The sequence below is a fragment of the Camelina sativa genome, chromosome 18 (genome assembly GCF_000633955.1).
Source record: "Camelina sativa cultivar DH55 chromosome 18, Cs, whole genome shotgun sequence".
NCBI lineage: Eukaryota > Viridiplantae > Streptophyta > Magnoliopsida > Brassicales > Brassicaceae > Camelina > Camelina sativa.
The window spans coordinates 20,826,375-20,841,798 of record NC_025702.1 but is presented as its reverse complement, the minus strand read 5'-3'; the positions used below and the strand labels follow the sequence as shown (position 1 = coordinate 20,841,798).

General features: G+C 41.2%; 7 protein-coding genes across 16 annotated transcripts in view; 4 read left to right on the top strand and 3 right to left on the bottom strand.

The window, feature by feature from the left end:
• The window catches only part of LOC104762979, a gene marked incomplete in the record, with an annotated part of 2,500 nt that extends 1,389 nt beyond the window's left edge, over positions 1–1,111 (top strand). Inside the window, 2 exon segments of the mRNA XM_010486404.1 lie at positions 138–266; positions 485–1,111. Of these exon segments, the coding sequence (XP_010484706.1) occupies positions 138–266; positions 485–948 (593 nt within the window).
• Positions 1,069–4,715, bottom strand: LOC104762980 (MLO-like protein 10). 2 transcript variants are annotated; one of them, XM_010486405.2, is made up of 15 exons: positions 4,029–4,714; positions 3,893–3,950; positions 3,625–3,812; positions 3,426–3,542; positions 3,286–3,346; positions 3,117–3,205; positions 2,939–3,013; positions 2,772–2,860; positions 2,641–2,690; positions 2,514–2,554; positions 2,255–2,428; positions 2,104–2,139; positions 1,919–1,986; positions 1,777–1,837; positions 1,069–1,675 (listed from the first exon to the last, which is right to left on the bottom strand). In XM_010486405.2, the coding sequence occupies exons 1-15, from the start codon at positions 4,227–4,229 to the stop codon at positions 1,274–1,276; spliced, it is 1,710 nt and encodes a 569-aa protein (XP_010484707.1). In that variant the 5' UTR covers positions 4,230–4,714; the 3' UTR covers positions 1,069–1,273. The 2 variants fall into 2 exon arrangements, with proteins under 2 accessions (XP_010484707.1, XP_019095908.1); XM_019240363.1 differs by lacking the exon at positions 2,104–2,139 and having other exon boundaries at positions 4,029–4,715.
• LOC104762978 (protein PIN-LIKES 7) lies at positions 7,044–9,077 on the top strand. The gene is made up of 8 exons (XM_010486403.2): positions 7,044–7,262; positions 7,367–7,446; positions 7,532–7,656; positions 7,757–7,878; positions 7,965–8,225; positions 8,310–8,410; positions 8,499–8,737; positions 8,812–9,077. The coding sequence occupies exons 1-8, from the start codon at positions 7,128–7,130 to the stop codon at positions 8,934–8,936; spliced, it is 1,188 nt and encodes a 395-aa protein (XP_010484705.1). The 5' UTR covers positions 7,044–7,127; the 3' UTR covers positions 8,937–9,077.
• LOC104762975 (amino acid transporter ANTL3-like) lies at positions 9,900–11,465 on the top strand. Its single transcript, XM_010486397.2, has 2 exons — positions 9,900–10,634; positions 10,722–11,465. Exons 1-2 carry the CDS (start codon positions 9,900–9,902, stop codon positions 11,268–11,270), a joined length of 1,284 nt encoding a protein of 427 aa, XP_010484699.1. The 3' UTR covers positions 11,271–11,465.
• Positions 11,444–13,048, bottom strand: LOC104762976. The gene is made up of 3 exons (XM_010486399.1): positions 12,794–13,048; positions 12,090–12,577; positions 11,444–11,892 (listed from the first exon to the last, which is right to left on the bottom strand). The coding sequence occupies exons 2-3, from the start codon at positions 12,535–12,537 to the stop codon at positions 11,669–11,671; spliced, it is 672 nt and encodes a 223-aa protein (XP_010484701.1). The 5' UTR covers positions 12,538–12,577; positions 12,794–13,048; the 3' UTR covers positions 11,444–11,668.
• Positions 13,224–14,957, bottom strand: LOC104762977 (nucleoside-triphosphatase THEP1). Of its 8 annotated transcripts, XM_019240423.1 has the most exons (7): positions 14,798–14,890; positions 14,561–14,728; positions 14,359–14,474; positions 14,129–14,233; positions 13,956–14,043; positions 13,728–13,884; positions 13,224–13,452 (listed from the first exon to the last, which is right to left on the bottom strand). In XM_019240423.1, the coding sequence occupies exons 3-7, from the start codon at positions 14,448–14,450 to the stop codon at positions 13,328–13,330; spliced, it is 567 nt and encodes a 188-aa protein (XP_019095968.1). In that variant the 5' UTR covers positions 14,451–14,474; positions 14,561–14,728; positions 14,798–14,890; the 3' UTR covers positions 13,224–13,327. The 8 variants fall into 8 exon arrangements, with proteins under 8 accessions (XP_019095968.1, XP_019095964.1, XP_010484702.1 ...); XM_019240419.1 differs by lacking the exon at positions 14,561–14,728 and having other exon boundaries at positions 14,798–14,957; XM_010486400.2 differs by lacking the exon at positions 14,561–14,728 and having other exon boundaries at positions 13,224–13,449; positions 14,798–14,957.
• LOC104762974 (heterogeneous nuclear ribonucleoprotein F-like) overlaps positions 15,168–15,424 on the top strand; it is a 1,852-nt gene continuing 1,595 nt past the window's right edge. Inside the window, exon 1 of one of the 2 annotated variants that reach the window (XM_010486395.2) lies at positions 15,168–15,331. In XM_010486395.2, the coding sequence (XP_010484697.1) occupies positions 15,312–15,331 (20 nt within the window). In that variant the 5' untranslated portion in view covers positions 15,168–15,311. The remainder of the gene's footprint in view (positions 15,332–15,424) is intronic. The other variant, XM_010486396.2, reaches the window with a different exon arrangement.

Sequence of the window (15,424 nt, the reverse complement as noted above, 5' to 3'; positions counted from 1 at the left end):
GGTTACTCACTCTTTCTTTCCATCAAATATGAAAAAGTAGCTTGTACTGAACTTGAAAAAGTTGAGTGAAAATGGATGAGCAGAGAATATGTATTCGTCTCTAGCATTAATGAGGCTCATCGATTGGTCTTTTGTAGGTTTATCAGTAGATGGGGATTCTCAAGGGGTTGAACGTCTATTTGGTGCTCTTTCGGCACATATGTGGCCTGGGATGGTTCTTAAATCGGGTGATAAGATAAATGAACCTGTGTTAGCTCAAGGGGAAGGTTATTTTTTCCTTCCATTTTCTTCTCCCTCAGGGTTCCTGTAACATCCTTACCCGGGTAGAGTTGATGTCAGACCACTTCATGACCAAACACGATTTCATTGGAATTTGACCAAGTGTTCGGCCAAGAAGTTGTCGGACCAAAACTCTACCCGGGTGAGGACATTTTATTTCCACTTGGATTCATGTTGAGTGACTCTTATATTTTCTCGTTCCCAGAGTTGTCAGAAGAAGAATCTGAATACGAATTGGAGTATGAAGTGCTATCAGCAGGCTCAGGCGACCCATGGGAGAATATCGACGAAAGATGGGTTTCTGCAAGTGGAACGCATTCATATGCAGATGCTGGTGGATCCACGTCACAGGAAAACCTCCATGTAGAAAATAATATGGTAAAAATGAATGAAGTTGTGGATGAAGAGTTGCAGCTGTCACGGCCAAGGTTAGAGCCGCCGAATGACACTGGCAGAGCAATAGTAACAGATGAAAAACCTTTGGACACAGAAAATGAGAAATGTTATGAGTTTGAAGACGTGGAACAGTTGATGTCAGAAATAGGAAACATCCGGGACAATTTGCGATTGATGCCTGATTTCCAGAGAAGGGAAATAGCTGCAAATTTAGCGATGAAGATGGCCTCCATGTTTGGAAGTGACAGTGATGACGAGGAAGAACCTAAGTAAGTCCGTTTATATCAAGTATTATGGAAGATCAGCGGTTTGATCGGTTCTTTATACAAATTTATCAAAAACTCGTTTCTTGTTTTGTGATAGATTCTGGTAGTAATAGTCAGTTGCACGATGTAATACAAACAAAGCCAGTAAACTATTCTAGTTTTTGGGCCGACCTGTTATGTAGCTCTTTACTTTTTCTCTGGATATGTAAGAGCTCTAGCATACAAGCTCTACAGAAATCCTAGTCGGTAGTAACACTTGGCAAAGCAATTATTGGCATAAATAGAAAACAAAGACCCGGATGGTGGAATTTGTTCTGCATTCGTTTTGAATATCAACCAATTACGTTAGCAGGAACAGGCTTCACAAAGGAGAATTGGTTTCCAGGACTTATATCTCCATCATCTTCCATCTCTGTGGGCTGATCACCAACCCTGACGATAGTTTGTCCTTCTATCAGTACAGGAGTTAATGGCTCAGCTTCAAGATCAGACATGCTTTGGCCTTCAAAGTTACTCATGTAAGAGGCTGTCGAGTGACCTGTGGTCTTGGAGCGGATTAAAGTAGCTCCAGATGCGTGAAAGGCTGAGGTAGAGGTGCTGACACTGTCAGAACCTCCAAGGGTCTCTGTTGGTGGCTTTCTCGTTTTGCCTTTCTTCTTCACAGTCATGTGCCATTTCTTCAAGGCTTTTGCCGTTTGCTCATCAAACACAGCTTTCTTCATGTGTGAACCCATCTGCTCACATGAACAACATAAGTTTGTTGCTTGGTTCCTTGACACTGAACTACAGCCAAACAGATCTGGAGAGTAAAAGGCTGAAAATTAGGATAGTGTACCTGAGTAACTAGTGCGTACAATGGAAGTGTGATGTAGCTGCACAAAATCAAAGCTCCAACGCTGCAAATTTATTAAACTTGTTCAGCTAATTGTTCCACGAGAGATCTATCAATTGGTGTATTTGCTAGTGAAGAGTGTTACCCTAGAGAGAGTTTTACGATGACAAGTTTGAAATCCGCGTGAAAACAAGATTTTAGCCCAAAAGAATACTGCATGCCAAATTAAGAAAATGTAATTAGTCATTTATGTCATTGAGGATATAGAAGAGAATACATCGGCCAAAAGGCAAACTACTGTATTGGGCATATAAATGAAAGAGATGTTACCCAGACCCAGAAGAAGTATGTTATCTGGAAAGCATTCTATACAAAAAGGAGGAGGAAACATTTAGACAGAAGTTGTAGCATAGGACTAAAGAAGAACACAAGTATAACATGCAATACTGACTTTGTATGGAACTAAAAGCAATTCAACTACCTGGAATAAGGCGAAATGAAGAAGATGAAGCAGCAACTGAGGGCGATTAAACCAAAAGTACTTATCTGAACCATGCACAAGAGGTATCCCTTGAACAACTGCGTGTCTCTCTGTGATTCCCAGAGCCATTCTTGTTAGGATCGCTTGAAGCTTCGTGCTGACAGCTAATATGATCTGCAAGGGTTGTAAAAATGAGACTTACAAGCCCCTGACACAACACAGTAAATAGAAGATTCGCTCAAGAGTAAACTTGTCTTACAAGTACAGGCAAGATTGACGCCCAAAACAATGTTTCCCAGCCTAAACAGAGATGGGAGAATTTTTCAGCACCCCAATATATAAGACAATTAATAATCAATGATTAGGTAAAGCAAGCGAAGGCTCACCATTAACATTCAGAAGTAGGAAAATTACAAATGATGCCCACAGAAGAGGACTGCAGAGAGAAAATTTATGAGCAATGTAATGTCAACAATCACCTCACCAAACTAGCATTGTTTTGTCTTGTTTCACGTACCTTATTCCAACTACCACCTTGAAATCGTCTTCCAGTGATCTTTTGATATACTTCTGGAAGTCGAACTGTCTTCCCGGAGCTAAATGGGCCTAAAAGGAGACTCACTTTCCATAAACATGACAATGGTGTTAGGTAAAAACACAAGAGAGAACTGAGTATTGCCTTACAGCGATGAAGCCGTGGCGCAGAGTTAAGTAGTCGGTCCTCCCGACGGATCGGAAAAACTGCTGTAGGAAGCAACCCTGACGGTTGAGAGAGAGAGAGAGAGAGAGAGCAAATTAAATATCAATTTTTCACGAAGTACAACTTGATACTATACGAGGGCTTGCTAAAGAAGAATCTCACAGCATAAAAGAAGAAGGGGATTTTTGTCCAGAAACTGGAATGTTGTCTAACGAATGACGTCTCATGAGTGAGCCTGAATCTTGATGGATCTATGCATAGAGAGAAGCCACTTTAGTGACCTATGTTGTAGACCAGAGACTTATGAAGAAGAAGTCGCCTACGTACGTACCGATTGAAAACTCGTAATCATGAGAAAAAGTCTCCTGTTCCCACTTTTTCCAGCCACGAATCTGCAGTTACGTCGGAAAATGATTTGAATAGCTACGACTTCGAAAGGAGGGTTTTGAGGTAAGGAACTTTTCGTCGTACCTTGAGTCTGCCAAGCATCATGGTGATGAAACTGTAAAGGATATGAAAGGCAGCCATGAAGAACAATAGAATGTGTAGCTGGTGCAAACCTGTGGCAGGTATGAGTTGTTCATGACCCTGCTGCGGAAAACAAGATAGTGTTATAACAAAATACAGAGCCTGAAATTTGTTATAATTAATAATGGAAGCTAGAGATGACCTCTTCGCAGCGGGAAGAGGTAGAAGCAGAAGCTAGACGTCTGCGGTGGGTCTTGTTGTCTTGGTCATGAGTAGAAGGAGCTGCACAAGGTAACATAGAGGCTGCAGCCTTTTCAGGTATACAAATCTTGAGAATGTACTGTTCTCCGAAGGTGAGCAACAAGGAAATGAATCCTAGAATCATCAGCTCTGCATCCATTTCACACATATCTTTAGTTTTCTTAACCAAAGACAGTAGAAGAATTAAAACCAGTAGTGTCTGGTCTTACCGGCCTTTATTTTTTCCAAGGCTTCAAGCAGAGAGTTCTTATGTTTCTCCCACAACCACTGAGATTAAGAAAAATAAAAAAATGTTAAGAAGGGGATCGCTTGCACAAGTGAAGGAAGAAAGAATAAAGGGCAAACCGTGGCAACTCTGTGAAGAGCCTTCTCGAGGAGAACGGAGACAAGGATGAAGAAGGTACAGACGAGGGCAACGGCCCAAGTGGGAGTTTGGGAGAGCCCTTTCTCTTTGGCGCCGCCTGAAGAGGAAGCTCGGGCGCAGCCGGTAAGCAGCAGAGACCAGAAGAGTAAAGTGGTCCAACACAAAAAGCATCTTGTGGCCATGGCAGCCAGACGAAGAAATTATCTTGTCCTTGATTGCGTCAAATTAACAAGAGGGCAACGAGACTCAAAAAAAAACATAAAACAAATAAATGCAATGTTGACTTGTCCGTTTAATTACGGTGATATGTTGTTATGCATAACAATAAATTATGGGAAGAGAGATCTCAATCATCAATGACACTGGAGGTTGAAGAGAATCAACCTAAGACGACGTCTCTGTATGTGTCTCCTTCATGTCTCTCTCTATTCATAACCCAACCCTTACAGTCAACAAACATAAAGCTATTATTGTCACTGTTGTGGCTCTCTATCAAAAAAAAAACTAAGTAGGAGTCTTCATTATTTCACTTTCTTCTCTCACCCAACATAAATGACAATTTGATTGCCTATGACAGACAGATCAGAGGGGTAGAAGAACAGAATCGTCCATCATCCAACACACTCATCAATCCTTATTTGACTAATAGGTTTTGCTTTTATGATTGCTTTCCCCTTTTAGTTTGTCTTTTTTTACTATTTCCGCTTTTAGTTTTGTATATACCAACTTGCAACTTTATAGATTACAGAATGTTATCCTTTACTCTTGGGGCTATTGCTCCACTATCATCTCACCTCACCCATTGTTTGTATTCTTTTCTTAATTTACCCAAAATGATAATATATATATATATATACAATGGAAGAACGAATCACCACTTTCCCTGCCTGGGATAACTAATATGATTAGAGAAAGGCTCCTCTTTGTCCCTATCAAGGTTTTAGTTTCACGTAAATTATCTGATCATGTTGTAAAGTTTATGAACAATTATTATAAAATAAGGAAACAAAATCTGTATACATTGATATAAAATTAAAAAACTTAAACCACTTATTTATAAACCCAAACCGATATATAATTTCATTCTAATTGTAAAATCTAAACCATAACCATCTCATTTGTAACCAAATCGACATATAATTTCATTCTAATTGTAAAATTTAAACTCTAACCATCTCATTGTAAACCCAAACCGACATATAATTTCGTTTTAGTTGTAAAATCTAAACCCTAACCACTTAATTTGTAAACGTAAACCGACATATAATTTCGTTTTAATTGTAAAATCTAAACCCTAACCACTTCATTTGAAACCCACCGACATATAATTTTGTTTGAATTGTAAAATCTAAACCCTAATCGCTTTATTTGTAAACCCAAACCAATACATCATTTCATTCTAATTGTAAAATCTAAACCAAACCAATATTTAACTTTCCTTAAAAAAAATTATACAGAATTTGTTTCCTTAATCTATTTTGCTTTTTAATTTTATTTTGATTTATTTTTTTAAATAAAATAATGTATAGAAGATTCTGAATGGTTGAAAAAAAAGAAGTGAACAAGAAGATTCAGCGTAGGAGTGAACCTATCTATTTTTTTAAGTTTATCGGTAAAGATATCTTGACAATGACAAAACCAAAAAAAAAATAAATAGACCTTCAATCTTCATTTGAATTATTGACCTGTGACTTGTTACGTTATGACTCATTTGGAAACTAATGGAAAATGGGCTAAGCCTACATACCTACATGGGCCCTTTTTACTTAACCGGTTTGGGATAATTATAGTATAGCTAGCCGAAGAACTGTTATTTATCAAAGTAAACGGTGCCCTTATGTAGTCTGTAGACACGCCATTCCAAGTCATACAAACTATCTTATCTCCCGAGACTTGTTCTACCACAAACCTGGTCTCATCATTCTTACCTTCTTTTTAAACAAATATTTGACTATCTCTTACTTTAATTTAGTCTTATCCTTAGCTAAAAAACGTGCTTCTCCGAGACATACAAGCAAACGACGGTTTCCTCTTCCTTTAATTTGGTTTAATCCCACAAGTTTGAGAGCATAAAAATCCAAAACATTTGATATTGTAAAGAGGAAAGAGAGAGGAGATATTCAGGATGAGATTATTTTCATCAAATTAAATTAGTGGCATTGTTTTCCATGTGTGTATGTGATGCGTTGGGATCAGCTTAGCAGAGTGGCTAGTGAGAGTGACATTTTTGGTTTTTGTAATAAAGTAGAGAGTGTGACGAGTATTGTGGACTTGGCATCTCCATCGCAGCCATCTCTGAAGCTTGGCGTCAAATCCAGGAGATGATTACTTAAAAATAAAATAAAAATGTTTAGGCGACAAAGACAAATAATATTATGAAATAAAGGTCCAAATGGGCCACTTAGAAAAATGTTAGTTTGTGACATGTTAGGTTACTTCTGTGCTCGAATATCATTGTTTAGTTAAGTTAGGGGTTTGGTGCACAGCCGTATTTTAGCCATGTGTATTTTGTTAAAAAATTATTGAAGGCGTCTTTGGGCTGGATTAGATATATGAGATACACATGTCATTATGTCAAGAGAAAAATAATATAGATCATATATGATCATATATATCAAAACAATTGGAAAGTTAAAGATATTAGGATCAACTAGCTATTGACGACGAGTCTTACTTTGATTCTGTCAACATTAACCTGAGACGATCCCAAAAGCTTTTCGTCCCAATGAATCTTCTAATTTTGATGTCCATTTGATTTCACATGTCCGCCACCTGAGACCAACAGTACCCAGAAGCCAACTTGTCCTTTAAATCACCTTTCTTGCATGCCTTCTCCTCCTGTTGAAAAGTTGGACTCTTCTTCTTATTACACTTCATTGTACCCCACTCCTCTTCATATTTATATATATTCCCATCAATTCTCTCTATCTACACAAACAGCCAGAATATCAAAACTTTCATCTCCATAGCGTTACCTTGACTGCTTCTNACTTTCATCTCCATATCGTTACCTTGACTGCTTCTCTTCTTCTGCAAGAAACCAGAAAAAAAAAAAAAGAAAAAAGAAAAAGAGATTAGGGATGGGTTTCTTAGAGCTGTTGGAGGTGGCTTCAATGCCAATCGTTCAAGTTCTTCTTATTAGCGTCCTTGGCGCTTTCTTGGCAACCGATTACTGCTCTCTTCTCTCTGCTGACACCCGAAGATCCGTGAACAAGGTAACCTCACCTACTTCTCTGTTTTTTTTTCTTCTTTTCTTATTAGTTATTACCACCAATGCATTCATGTTTCATATATCACTAGTAAACATTTTCCTTTGCAGCTCGTGTTCGTGGTATTCACCCCCTGCATCATGTTTGCCAACCTTGCTCAGACTGTCACATTGCAGGACATTATTTCATGGTACGCACTGCACTATACGTAGCAGTCTTCACTTACCGCTATGGGAAAACGTGTGGCTTTGATTTGACCAAAATCAGTTTTGCAGGTGGTTTATGCCCATAAATGTTGGAATCACCTTTCTAGTAGGAGGCATTCTTGGATGGTTGATGGTCAAGCTGCTGAATCCCAAACCTCAACTCCATGGCCTCATAATTGCTACATGTGCCTCAGGTAACATTAAAACCTCAAAAATTTAATCAAGGAGATCCCTAAACTCTAAGTACAATATAACTCATATGATATATTTGTGTACTCCCGTATGTACGTGTAGGCAATATGGGAAACCTTATGCTAATTCTGGTCCCTGCCATCTGTGACGAGGAAGGCAGTCCTTTTGGGAATCGGAGTGTCTGCAGATCCATTGGACTCTCCTACGCATCTTTCTCTATGGCCGTAAGTCAAACTAAATATATATTCTCTTGTCAGAGACTTGTTAATGTTGAATTGTTGATCGTGATTAATGATTTTGTCAAGGGCAGCTCGGGGGTTTCTACATATGGACGTACAGTTACCAACTAGTGAGAAGTTCTGCTACGCAGTTTAAAGCTCTTGCAGCCGCCGGGATGGTTAAGTCTCCCAACAAGGACATCGACTCTGATCCCAATACTCTTCTCCTCAAGCCGCACCAAAACCAAGACCTTGAAATCCAAGGCAAACAAAAGGTGTCTACGAGGACATACATCAAGGACTTGCTCCATCAGATTCTTGAGGAACTCTTCGCACCACCCACAATTGGTGCCGTAAGTAAAAAAAAAACATGATTTCGTTTCTAATCAACCATCCACTGCTCTGATGATGCGTTGTTAATTATATGTTCCATTCAGATTCTTGGCTTCGTCTTTGGAGCAACCAATTGGCTAAGGAATCTTATAATCGGGGAGAATGCCCCGCTGCGAGTCATCCAAGACTCAGTAAAGCTACTTGGGTATATATGGACGACTGATCATCTATATAGATATGTAATATCACATATATAACGACTTGAGCCTAATACTAGCTAGTTGACTTGGCAGGGACGGGACAATTCCTTGCATCACACTCATACTGGGGGGAAACCTGATTCAGGGACTGCGTTCCTCAGCCGTGAAGACATCAGTGATTGTGGGAGTGATCTGTGTGCGCTATCTCATCCTTCCCGTGGTGGGAGTCGGGGTGGTCCAATTAGCAGGAAATCTAGGCTATCTTCCTCCGGACCCTCTCTTCCGATACGTTCTCATGCTTCAGTTCACACTGCCGCCCGCCATGAATATCAGTAAATTACTCGAGACATCCCCCTTCATTGTTGTTCGCTGCGGAAAACCTAATAATAAATTTTATGGATTGCAGGCACAATGACACAGCTGTTCGACGTGGCTCAGGATGAGTGCTCGGTCATCTTCTTGTGGACCTACCTGGTTGCATCCTTAGCACTGACCGTCTGGTCTACCATCTTCCTCTCCATCCTCTCCTGAATCTGATTTGAAAAGAGAAAAGGAGTTTGTTGTTCGTCTTCTTTCATATTGTATCTGTATGGGTGTAGTATAAAACCTTTTTGTTTTGTTTTGTTAATACTCTTGTCATCGTATGTAGTTAGTAGTATTTTGATTCATTCTCACATGTTGCCAAAAATAAAACAGAAAGACAACAATTTCCACATAAATGAGTGTTTCGTGGGCTAGAAAAAAAAAGGGAATGAGGTGTTGAAAGCCCAAATAGCAAAAGAGAGAGAAAGAGAGAGCCCAAATAGAAGAGGAGAGGCAGGCGTGTTCAAGTTGGCCACAGAAACCCGAGGGAGAGAGACGTGCGCTGCACTTCCACGTTGCTTTGCTTCGATTGGTGCAAAGCTCTTTCAATCATTTCTGAAACTTCTACACAGATGTCCTCTTCTCCTTTCCTACCCTTTGTTTTTTTTTTTTAGTTAATGTTTGTGGGCGTTATTCAATAATACATAATTAATAGTCGAATTCAACCAACAGCTCATCATCATAATAAGTTGATTAAAAAAAAGGAATTTGGCTAAGCCAAAATAGACAAACATGTGGCGCGCGGTTGATACACTAGGAGTCAACAATTTCAGAGGTTTATTGCGTAAGCAAAATGTTTCTTAAATCGATAAACCCCAAAACAGAGCCAATGAGAAAGAAAGAAAGCTAGGAGAGAGAGAGAGATTATAATCTTAAAGTTTTGGTATATTTCTCTTAATGATTTTTTTTTTTATTTTTTTTTATTTTTTTCATTTTAAAAGAAAGAAAGAAAGAAAGATAGGAGAGAGATATTATAATCAATAATTTGACTGACCACACAATCTCCCAACAACACAACACCGAAAGTACCAAAATATTTGAGAAAAATCGATCCAAAAGAGGACTGTGACTCTCTCTCTCTCTCTCTCTCGGTTCACTCAATCAAAAATCGAAACAGATCTCGTCGGCGGCATGAGGTACGATGAGGATGCTGGATCGTCCTCCTTATCCCTGCCTTGGGGATCTTCCTCTCAATCGCTGGCGCCGACGGAAGACACTCCTCTTTTGGGGCCTCGAACATTGTCCTCGCATCCTAAAACCTTCGCCAATGTCTTCATCGCAATCGTCGGCGCCGGCGTGCTCGGACTTCCTTACACCTTCAAGAAGACGGGATGGCTGTTGGGCCTCCTCACACTCCTCTTCGTCTCCTCCCTCACCTTCTTCTGTATGATGCTCCTCGTCCACACCCGCCGCAAACTCGAGTCCATCTCCGGCTTCTCCAGCATCACTTCTTTCGGAGATCTCGGCGAATCCGTCTGCGGTCCCGCCGGCCGTCTCCTCGTCGATGTTATGCTCGTCCTCTCCCAATCTGGCTTCTGCGTCAGTTACCTCATCTTCGTCGCCACCACAATGGCCAATCTCCTCAACCGCGGCACCGACCTTATCCTAGGCCTCGATCCTGCTTCCATTTACCTCTGGGGTTGCTTCCCCTTTCAGCTTGGTCTCAATTCCATCCCATCTCTCACCCATCTCGCCCCTTTGAGTATATTCGCCGATATCGTCGACGTTGCCGCCACCATCGTCGTTATGGTCCAGGATGTTTTCATCTTCATCGAACGAAGACCTCCCTTGAGAGTCTTTGGTGGCTTCTCTGTTTTCTTCTACGGCCTGGGAGTTGCTGTCTACGCTTTCGAAGGGATCGGAATGGTAAGCACCAAGCACAAAGACTCCTCCTCCTCTTCTATTATTGATTTGTCTCTGCTGTGTGTTTTTAAACAACTTTTATGTGAACAGGTTCTGCCACTTGAGTTGGAGGCCAAATACAAAGACAAGTTCGGTAGAGCCCTGGGGCTAGCCATGGGCTTAATCTCGCTCATGTACGGTGCGTTCGGGCTGCTAGGCTACATGGCTTACGGAGATGATACGAGAGACATCATCACCACAAACCTGGGGGCAGGAGTGGTGAGCACCCTGGTGCAGCTGGGCCTAGCAATCAACCTCTTCTTCACGTTTCCCCTCATGATGCACCCTGTATATGAGGTCGTGGAACGTCGCCTCTGCAGCTCCCAGTACTCCGTCTGGGTGCGCTGGGCCACTGTGCTGGTGGTCACCCTCGTGGCCCTGCTCGTCCCTAATTTTGCAGACTTCTTATCTCTGGTTGGGAGCAGCGTCTGCGTGGTGCTGGGCTTTGTCTTGCCATCGCTTTTCCACTTGCAGGCTTTCAAAAACGAGCTGAGCATCACAAGAATAGTGATAGACGTTCTTGTTTTCCTCACTGGTGTTATTATAGCCATTACCGGGACTTGGACTGCCGTACACGAGATCCTGATATCCAAGGCCTGATTTTTTCTTCTTTTTCCGGTCTAAAAAGAGAAGCATTGTTGTTACCATACCATGAGAAAAAAAAACAACATGCAGCATTCTTTCTTGTTATTCTGTTACTCTAGTCTCCTCACTTGTGTGTATTGTTGAGTCTTTTTACCCTATTTGTATGAAAGACCCATGAAAACCAATAATAATAAAAAGACATGCTTAGAATCAAGTGAGCAAATCGGATATGATGGACGAAAGAGCTCCACAGACCATCCGACCCCAAAATAAAACATACTATGTGAGTTTTCTTTTCATAATTTCATTAGCCTCTCCAAATCTCACACACATTCTAGGGACTTGATGATATACAAGCAGCATTTGCGGCTATTTGCAGCAAATAGACTCCAAAAATAATTACAGAAGCAAAATCATTTGGACTTTGGCCGCCCCCTCTTTCTGGTCACCTGAATCATCCCTTCCTTTGCTCCTTCTCCACCAGCTGCTGATCCGTTCAGTCTATCGGTATCTAACTCCATGCCAAGGCCATCGAAATCCACCCTCTTGGAACTGGCTTGCTCTGTATTTGGCCCCTCTCTTGAGCCTGTGGGAGCCTCGCTCAAAGAGGAGTTTGGAATTATGCCATGAGTGTCGTCTCCTGGTTGCAAGTAGGAGGGTAATTCGTCATCACCCTNTTGGACTTTGGCCGCCCCCTCTTTCTGGTCACCTGAATCCCTTCTCCACCCGCTGCTGATCCGGTATCTAACTCCATGCCAGGGCCATCGAAATCCATCCTCTTGGAAATGGCTTGCTCTGTATTCGGCGCCTCTCTTGAGCCTATGGGAGCCTCGCTCAAAGAGGAATTTGGAATTATGCCATGAGTGTCGTCTCCTAGTTGCAAGGAGGAGGGTAATTCGTCATCATCCTTTGAGTAGGACAAGTCAGCAGCAACATGCTTCTTCATGTTGTCCCTACCGTCTTGGACAAGTCCCTGACCCTGGTTGGGAAAGGAGGCAATCAAATCTAAAGCAGTCTTAGCGGCAGCAACGGCTTTTGCAGCAGCAGCAGCTTTCTCATAAGCGGTAGCACGGGCGGCCTTTGCAGCTATAGCAGCAGCAGCAGCAGTGGATCTAGAGGCCTCAGCAATCTCCTGGGGTGTCAGATCTGGGTTACTCAAATGCGAAGCTAAAAGAATGTTAAGATGGTAATCAACATTGGTGGAAGGATGTGGAACACCATTGTTATCATCAACATCTTTTGTCAGAGGCTTTTGGGGTAGCAGCATATTGACGCCTTCCATAACAAAGTACACATACAAAAGCTGACCAAACCTCTCTAACCTAGAACACAAAAAAATGTCTACAAATTAGATCTCTTTACCAGGAGGTCAGAATGTATATTTGACAAGGAAAAAAAATCGAATTGTCTACGAGAGAAGACGACTTGGAACGAACAAAGAGAAGGCGTCATCTATCTAAAGTGTGGGAAATAGAGAGCAAAGACACATTTCTAGAAAGCCCGATGGAGTAAGGTTTAGACTTTGAAGAGTTGTTTACCTTGAATGCGCCCTGCGAAGAAGAAGGCCAAAATTAGGGTTTTGGTTTAAATTCTGAAACTCGCAGTCGCAGGCAGGGACGTTTATGCGGTTGCCCTTTTATGTGAAACAAGTCAAAGACGCATGTAAATCTTATTATAAGGAAAGAATAGCGACAGAGTGAGAGAGATATGTTAGATATTAAATGGTCGCAAAGCAACGGCAAGGGAAACGCAACGCCTTTTAATTTCCGCTGGACGGAAGAGTAGGATTTTCTTCCTCTTCTTCTTCTTCGTCGCCCACGTTCTGTTGGGATTTCCACTCTTACATGGTGGAAAGTGCGTGTCAATCCTTCTTGCCTTAAAGAAATTATTTGATTTCTTTCACTTCTCTCTTTTGTATGAATGAGCTTTTCTTTTTGGTCAAATACAGTATATTTGTTAGTGTTACTCTCTCTACACAATTTTTAGGATTTATCTAAATAGCGTTAGAGTACAGTATACAGTATATATAATAAGGTTGATAGAAAAGGAGAAGAGAGACGACGCCCTCTACTCTACTGATTGCCATTGTGCAGCCATCCAGACAAAACGTCAAAGATATGTCTTTTCATTGAATCTCTGTTACTCTCGCTCAGATTGATTATTGTCACTCCCGGTTGGTTCTTCAACCTCGCCACTGCTGACAACAAAGAAGAATATATATAATGTAAAGAACACAATGCAGACTAGCCTGCCATCAGGTAGGTTTTCGAGATAGATAGCTAGCTAGCTAGCTATTCCCACTCTGAATATTAATGTCCGCCCTTGGGGTAAACAACATTCGAACGTCTATCTCACTCTTATAAAAAGTGATGCAGGAGAAAAGATAGATAAATAAGAGAATGAAACCCATATGATATGATTCCTCATTATGTTTGATTCCAAGAAAAAAGAAAGATAAAGAGAATTAATTACCTCCAGGAAGATGTCCACCAGATTTTGGGCTAGGAATGGAAGCAAGAAGAGGAATGTTGGATTCCAAAACAGTGAGGACAGCGGGAAAGAAGGATGGACTAAACATCTCCATCTTGCCAACTTCATCAATGATGAAAAGATGGGTGTCCTCTTTGACCTTGAAATCAAATGCTAAAGCAGATTAGTTAGTGTCCTATATATCCAAAATATACCAGTCAAGGACAGAACCTGAAGCTCAGGCAATGCTATAGACTCAAAGGATGCAATGTCCACTTTATACTTGCCAACGCTAGGCCATGATGTCATGGATTCTTGACTGCCAACAGTGAGAGAACTAGGCTAATTCAAATGTGAGAGGAACCTTAGAGAGAGTAAAAGGCAGAAGGAGGAGGAGGATGGACCTAGAAACAGTAGAAGAAGCAAGCAAACTTGTGCGGCCATCCAAGGTGACCACTTGAAAACCAACCCTTTGTCCTCCTCGGCGTTCCCTCATCTCTTCTGGGCGTCTCAAGTTCAATGGATATCACAAAGAAAATAGAAGAAGAAGAAGAAGAAGAAGAAGAAGAAGAAGAAGAAGAAGAAGAGTTGCATGATAATTGGTGCTAAGAAAGAGGAGAGGAGAGAAGCTTACGACTTACGAGTGTAGAAACCTTGGATCTTTAGGTTGGGGTTGGAAAGCCCCTTCATCCTCATCCTCATCCTCATCATATCCAACACTCTCATGATCAATGTGGTTTTTCCGACACCCTTCATTGCAAAATCAGAAAAAAAAAAAAATAATAATAATAATAATATTGAAATCCAATTTTGTTGTATCGAATTTTGTTGTATACCTGGCTGGCAAAAAGTAGAGAGGTAATAATAAGGTTAACAGATTACTGTGCGATTCGGATTTTAGGGACTCTATAACAAACCCTGGAGGAGCTGAGCTCTCTCTTGGATCATTCATTGAATCTTATCAAATGGTGCGGTGAGCGATTCTCTAAAACAACCCTAGAGTACTAACAGATTGTACTAAATTAATTAAGTGAATTCTTATAAAAGAGGGTAGAAGAGAAAGAGAAGCTCACCGGAGGGCCGGTGACAAGAAGGCATTTCCCGGTGCCGGTGCCGGTGCCGGTGCCTGCCATTTTTGATGTGGTGGTCAAGCAGAAGAGTATCCAAATCCAACCATTGCTTAATTTTTTTTGTGCAAAGTGAGAGACGTCAGAACTGCTGATCCGAAGGATCGATCGTAGGAGCCAATCTTAAGTCTGAAAGCCCATTATAACAGCGTTGTAGGCCTCCTTTGCAAATTGCAACTGGCTACTACGATTGCCTAAAGTTGGGCTTTTCTTTTGCAATATGTATGGGGCCTCGTTAGAATATTGAGCCGTTATAATGGGCTTTTAGACTTAAGATTGAAGAAGTTCCGGGGGATACATACATAGTAAGTTTTTAGTTAGGGCTAATTTATTTACTGATATATTTTCCCCCTTTTGTGATTGAATTTTCTCATTTGCGACGAAACAAAACCGTCGAGGTCGAGAGAAGAAGACCTTTAATTAGGCGTGCGTCGGAGCAAGCAGCACAGCAGAGGAGGTCATGTACGGATCTAGAGGAGGGTACGTATTCTTGCATTGGATCGCCATCTTTCTCGTTTGTTCTACTCGATTGAGTCTCCTGTTGAATACTAGTAGTGATTGGGGGGGGGGGGG

Coding starts and splice junctions, on each gene's coding strand:
- LOC104762980 (XM_010486405.2), bottom strand. CDS start 4,229: ATGGCCACAAGATGCTTTTTGTGTTGGACCACTTTACTCTTCTGGTCT. Junction 3,813..3,892: donor CTTGGAAAAAATAAAGGCCG/GTAAGACCAGAC, acceptor AAATGGATGCAG/AGCTGATGATTCTAGGATTC. Junction 2,429..2,513: donor CGTCAATCTTGCCTGTACTT/GTAAGACAAGTT, acceptor CAACCCTTGCAG/ATCATATTAGCTGTCAGCAC.
- LOC104762978 (XM_010486403.2), top strand. CDS start 7,128: ATGGGTTTCTTAGAGCTGTTGGAGGTGGCTTCAATGCCAATCGTTCAA. Junction 7,263..7,366: donor CCCGAAGATCCGTGAACAAG/GTAACCTCACCT, acceptor TTTCCTTTGCAG/CTCGTGTTCGTGGTATTCAC. Junction 7,657..7,756: donor AATTGCTACATGTGCCTCAG/GTAACATTAAAA, acceptor ATGTACGTGTAG/GCAATATGGGAAACCTTATG.
- LOC104762977 (XM_019240419.1), bottom strand. CDS start 14,857: ATGGCAGGCACCGGCACCGGCACCGGCACCGGGAAATGCCTTCTTGTC. Junction 14,234..14,358: donor GGTTTCTACACTCGTAAGTC/GTAAGCTTCTCT, acceptor ATTGAACTTGAG/ACGCCCAGAAGAGATGAGGG. Junction 13,885..13,955: donor TAGCATTGCCTGAGCTTCAG/GTTCTGTCCTTG, acceptor TTTGATTTCAAG/GTCAAAGAGGACACCCATCT.
- LOC104762976 (XM_010486399.1), bottom strand. CDS start 12,537: ATGGAAGGCGTCAATATGCTGCTACCCCAAAAGCCTCTGACAAAAGAT. Junction 11,893..12,089: donor AATTCCAAATTCCTCTTTGA/GCGAGGCTCCCA, acceptor TGCAACCAGGAG/ACGACACTCATGGCATAATT.
- LOC104762975 (XM_010486397.2), top strand. CDS start 9,900: ATGAGGTACGATGAGGATGCTGGATCGTCCTCCTTATCCCTGCCTTGG. Junction 10,635..10,721: donor CTTTCGAAGGGATCGGAATG/GTAAGCACCAAG, acceptor TTATGTGAACAG/GTTCTGCCACTTGAGTTGGA.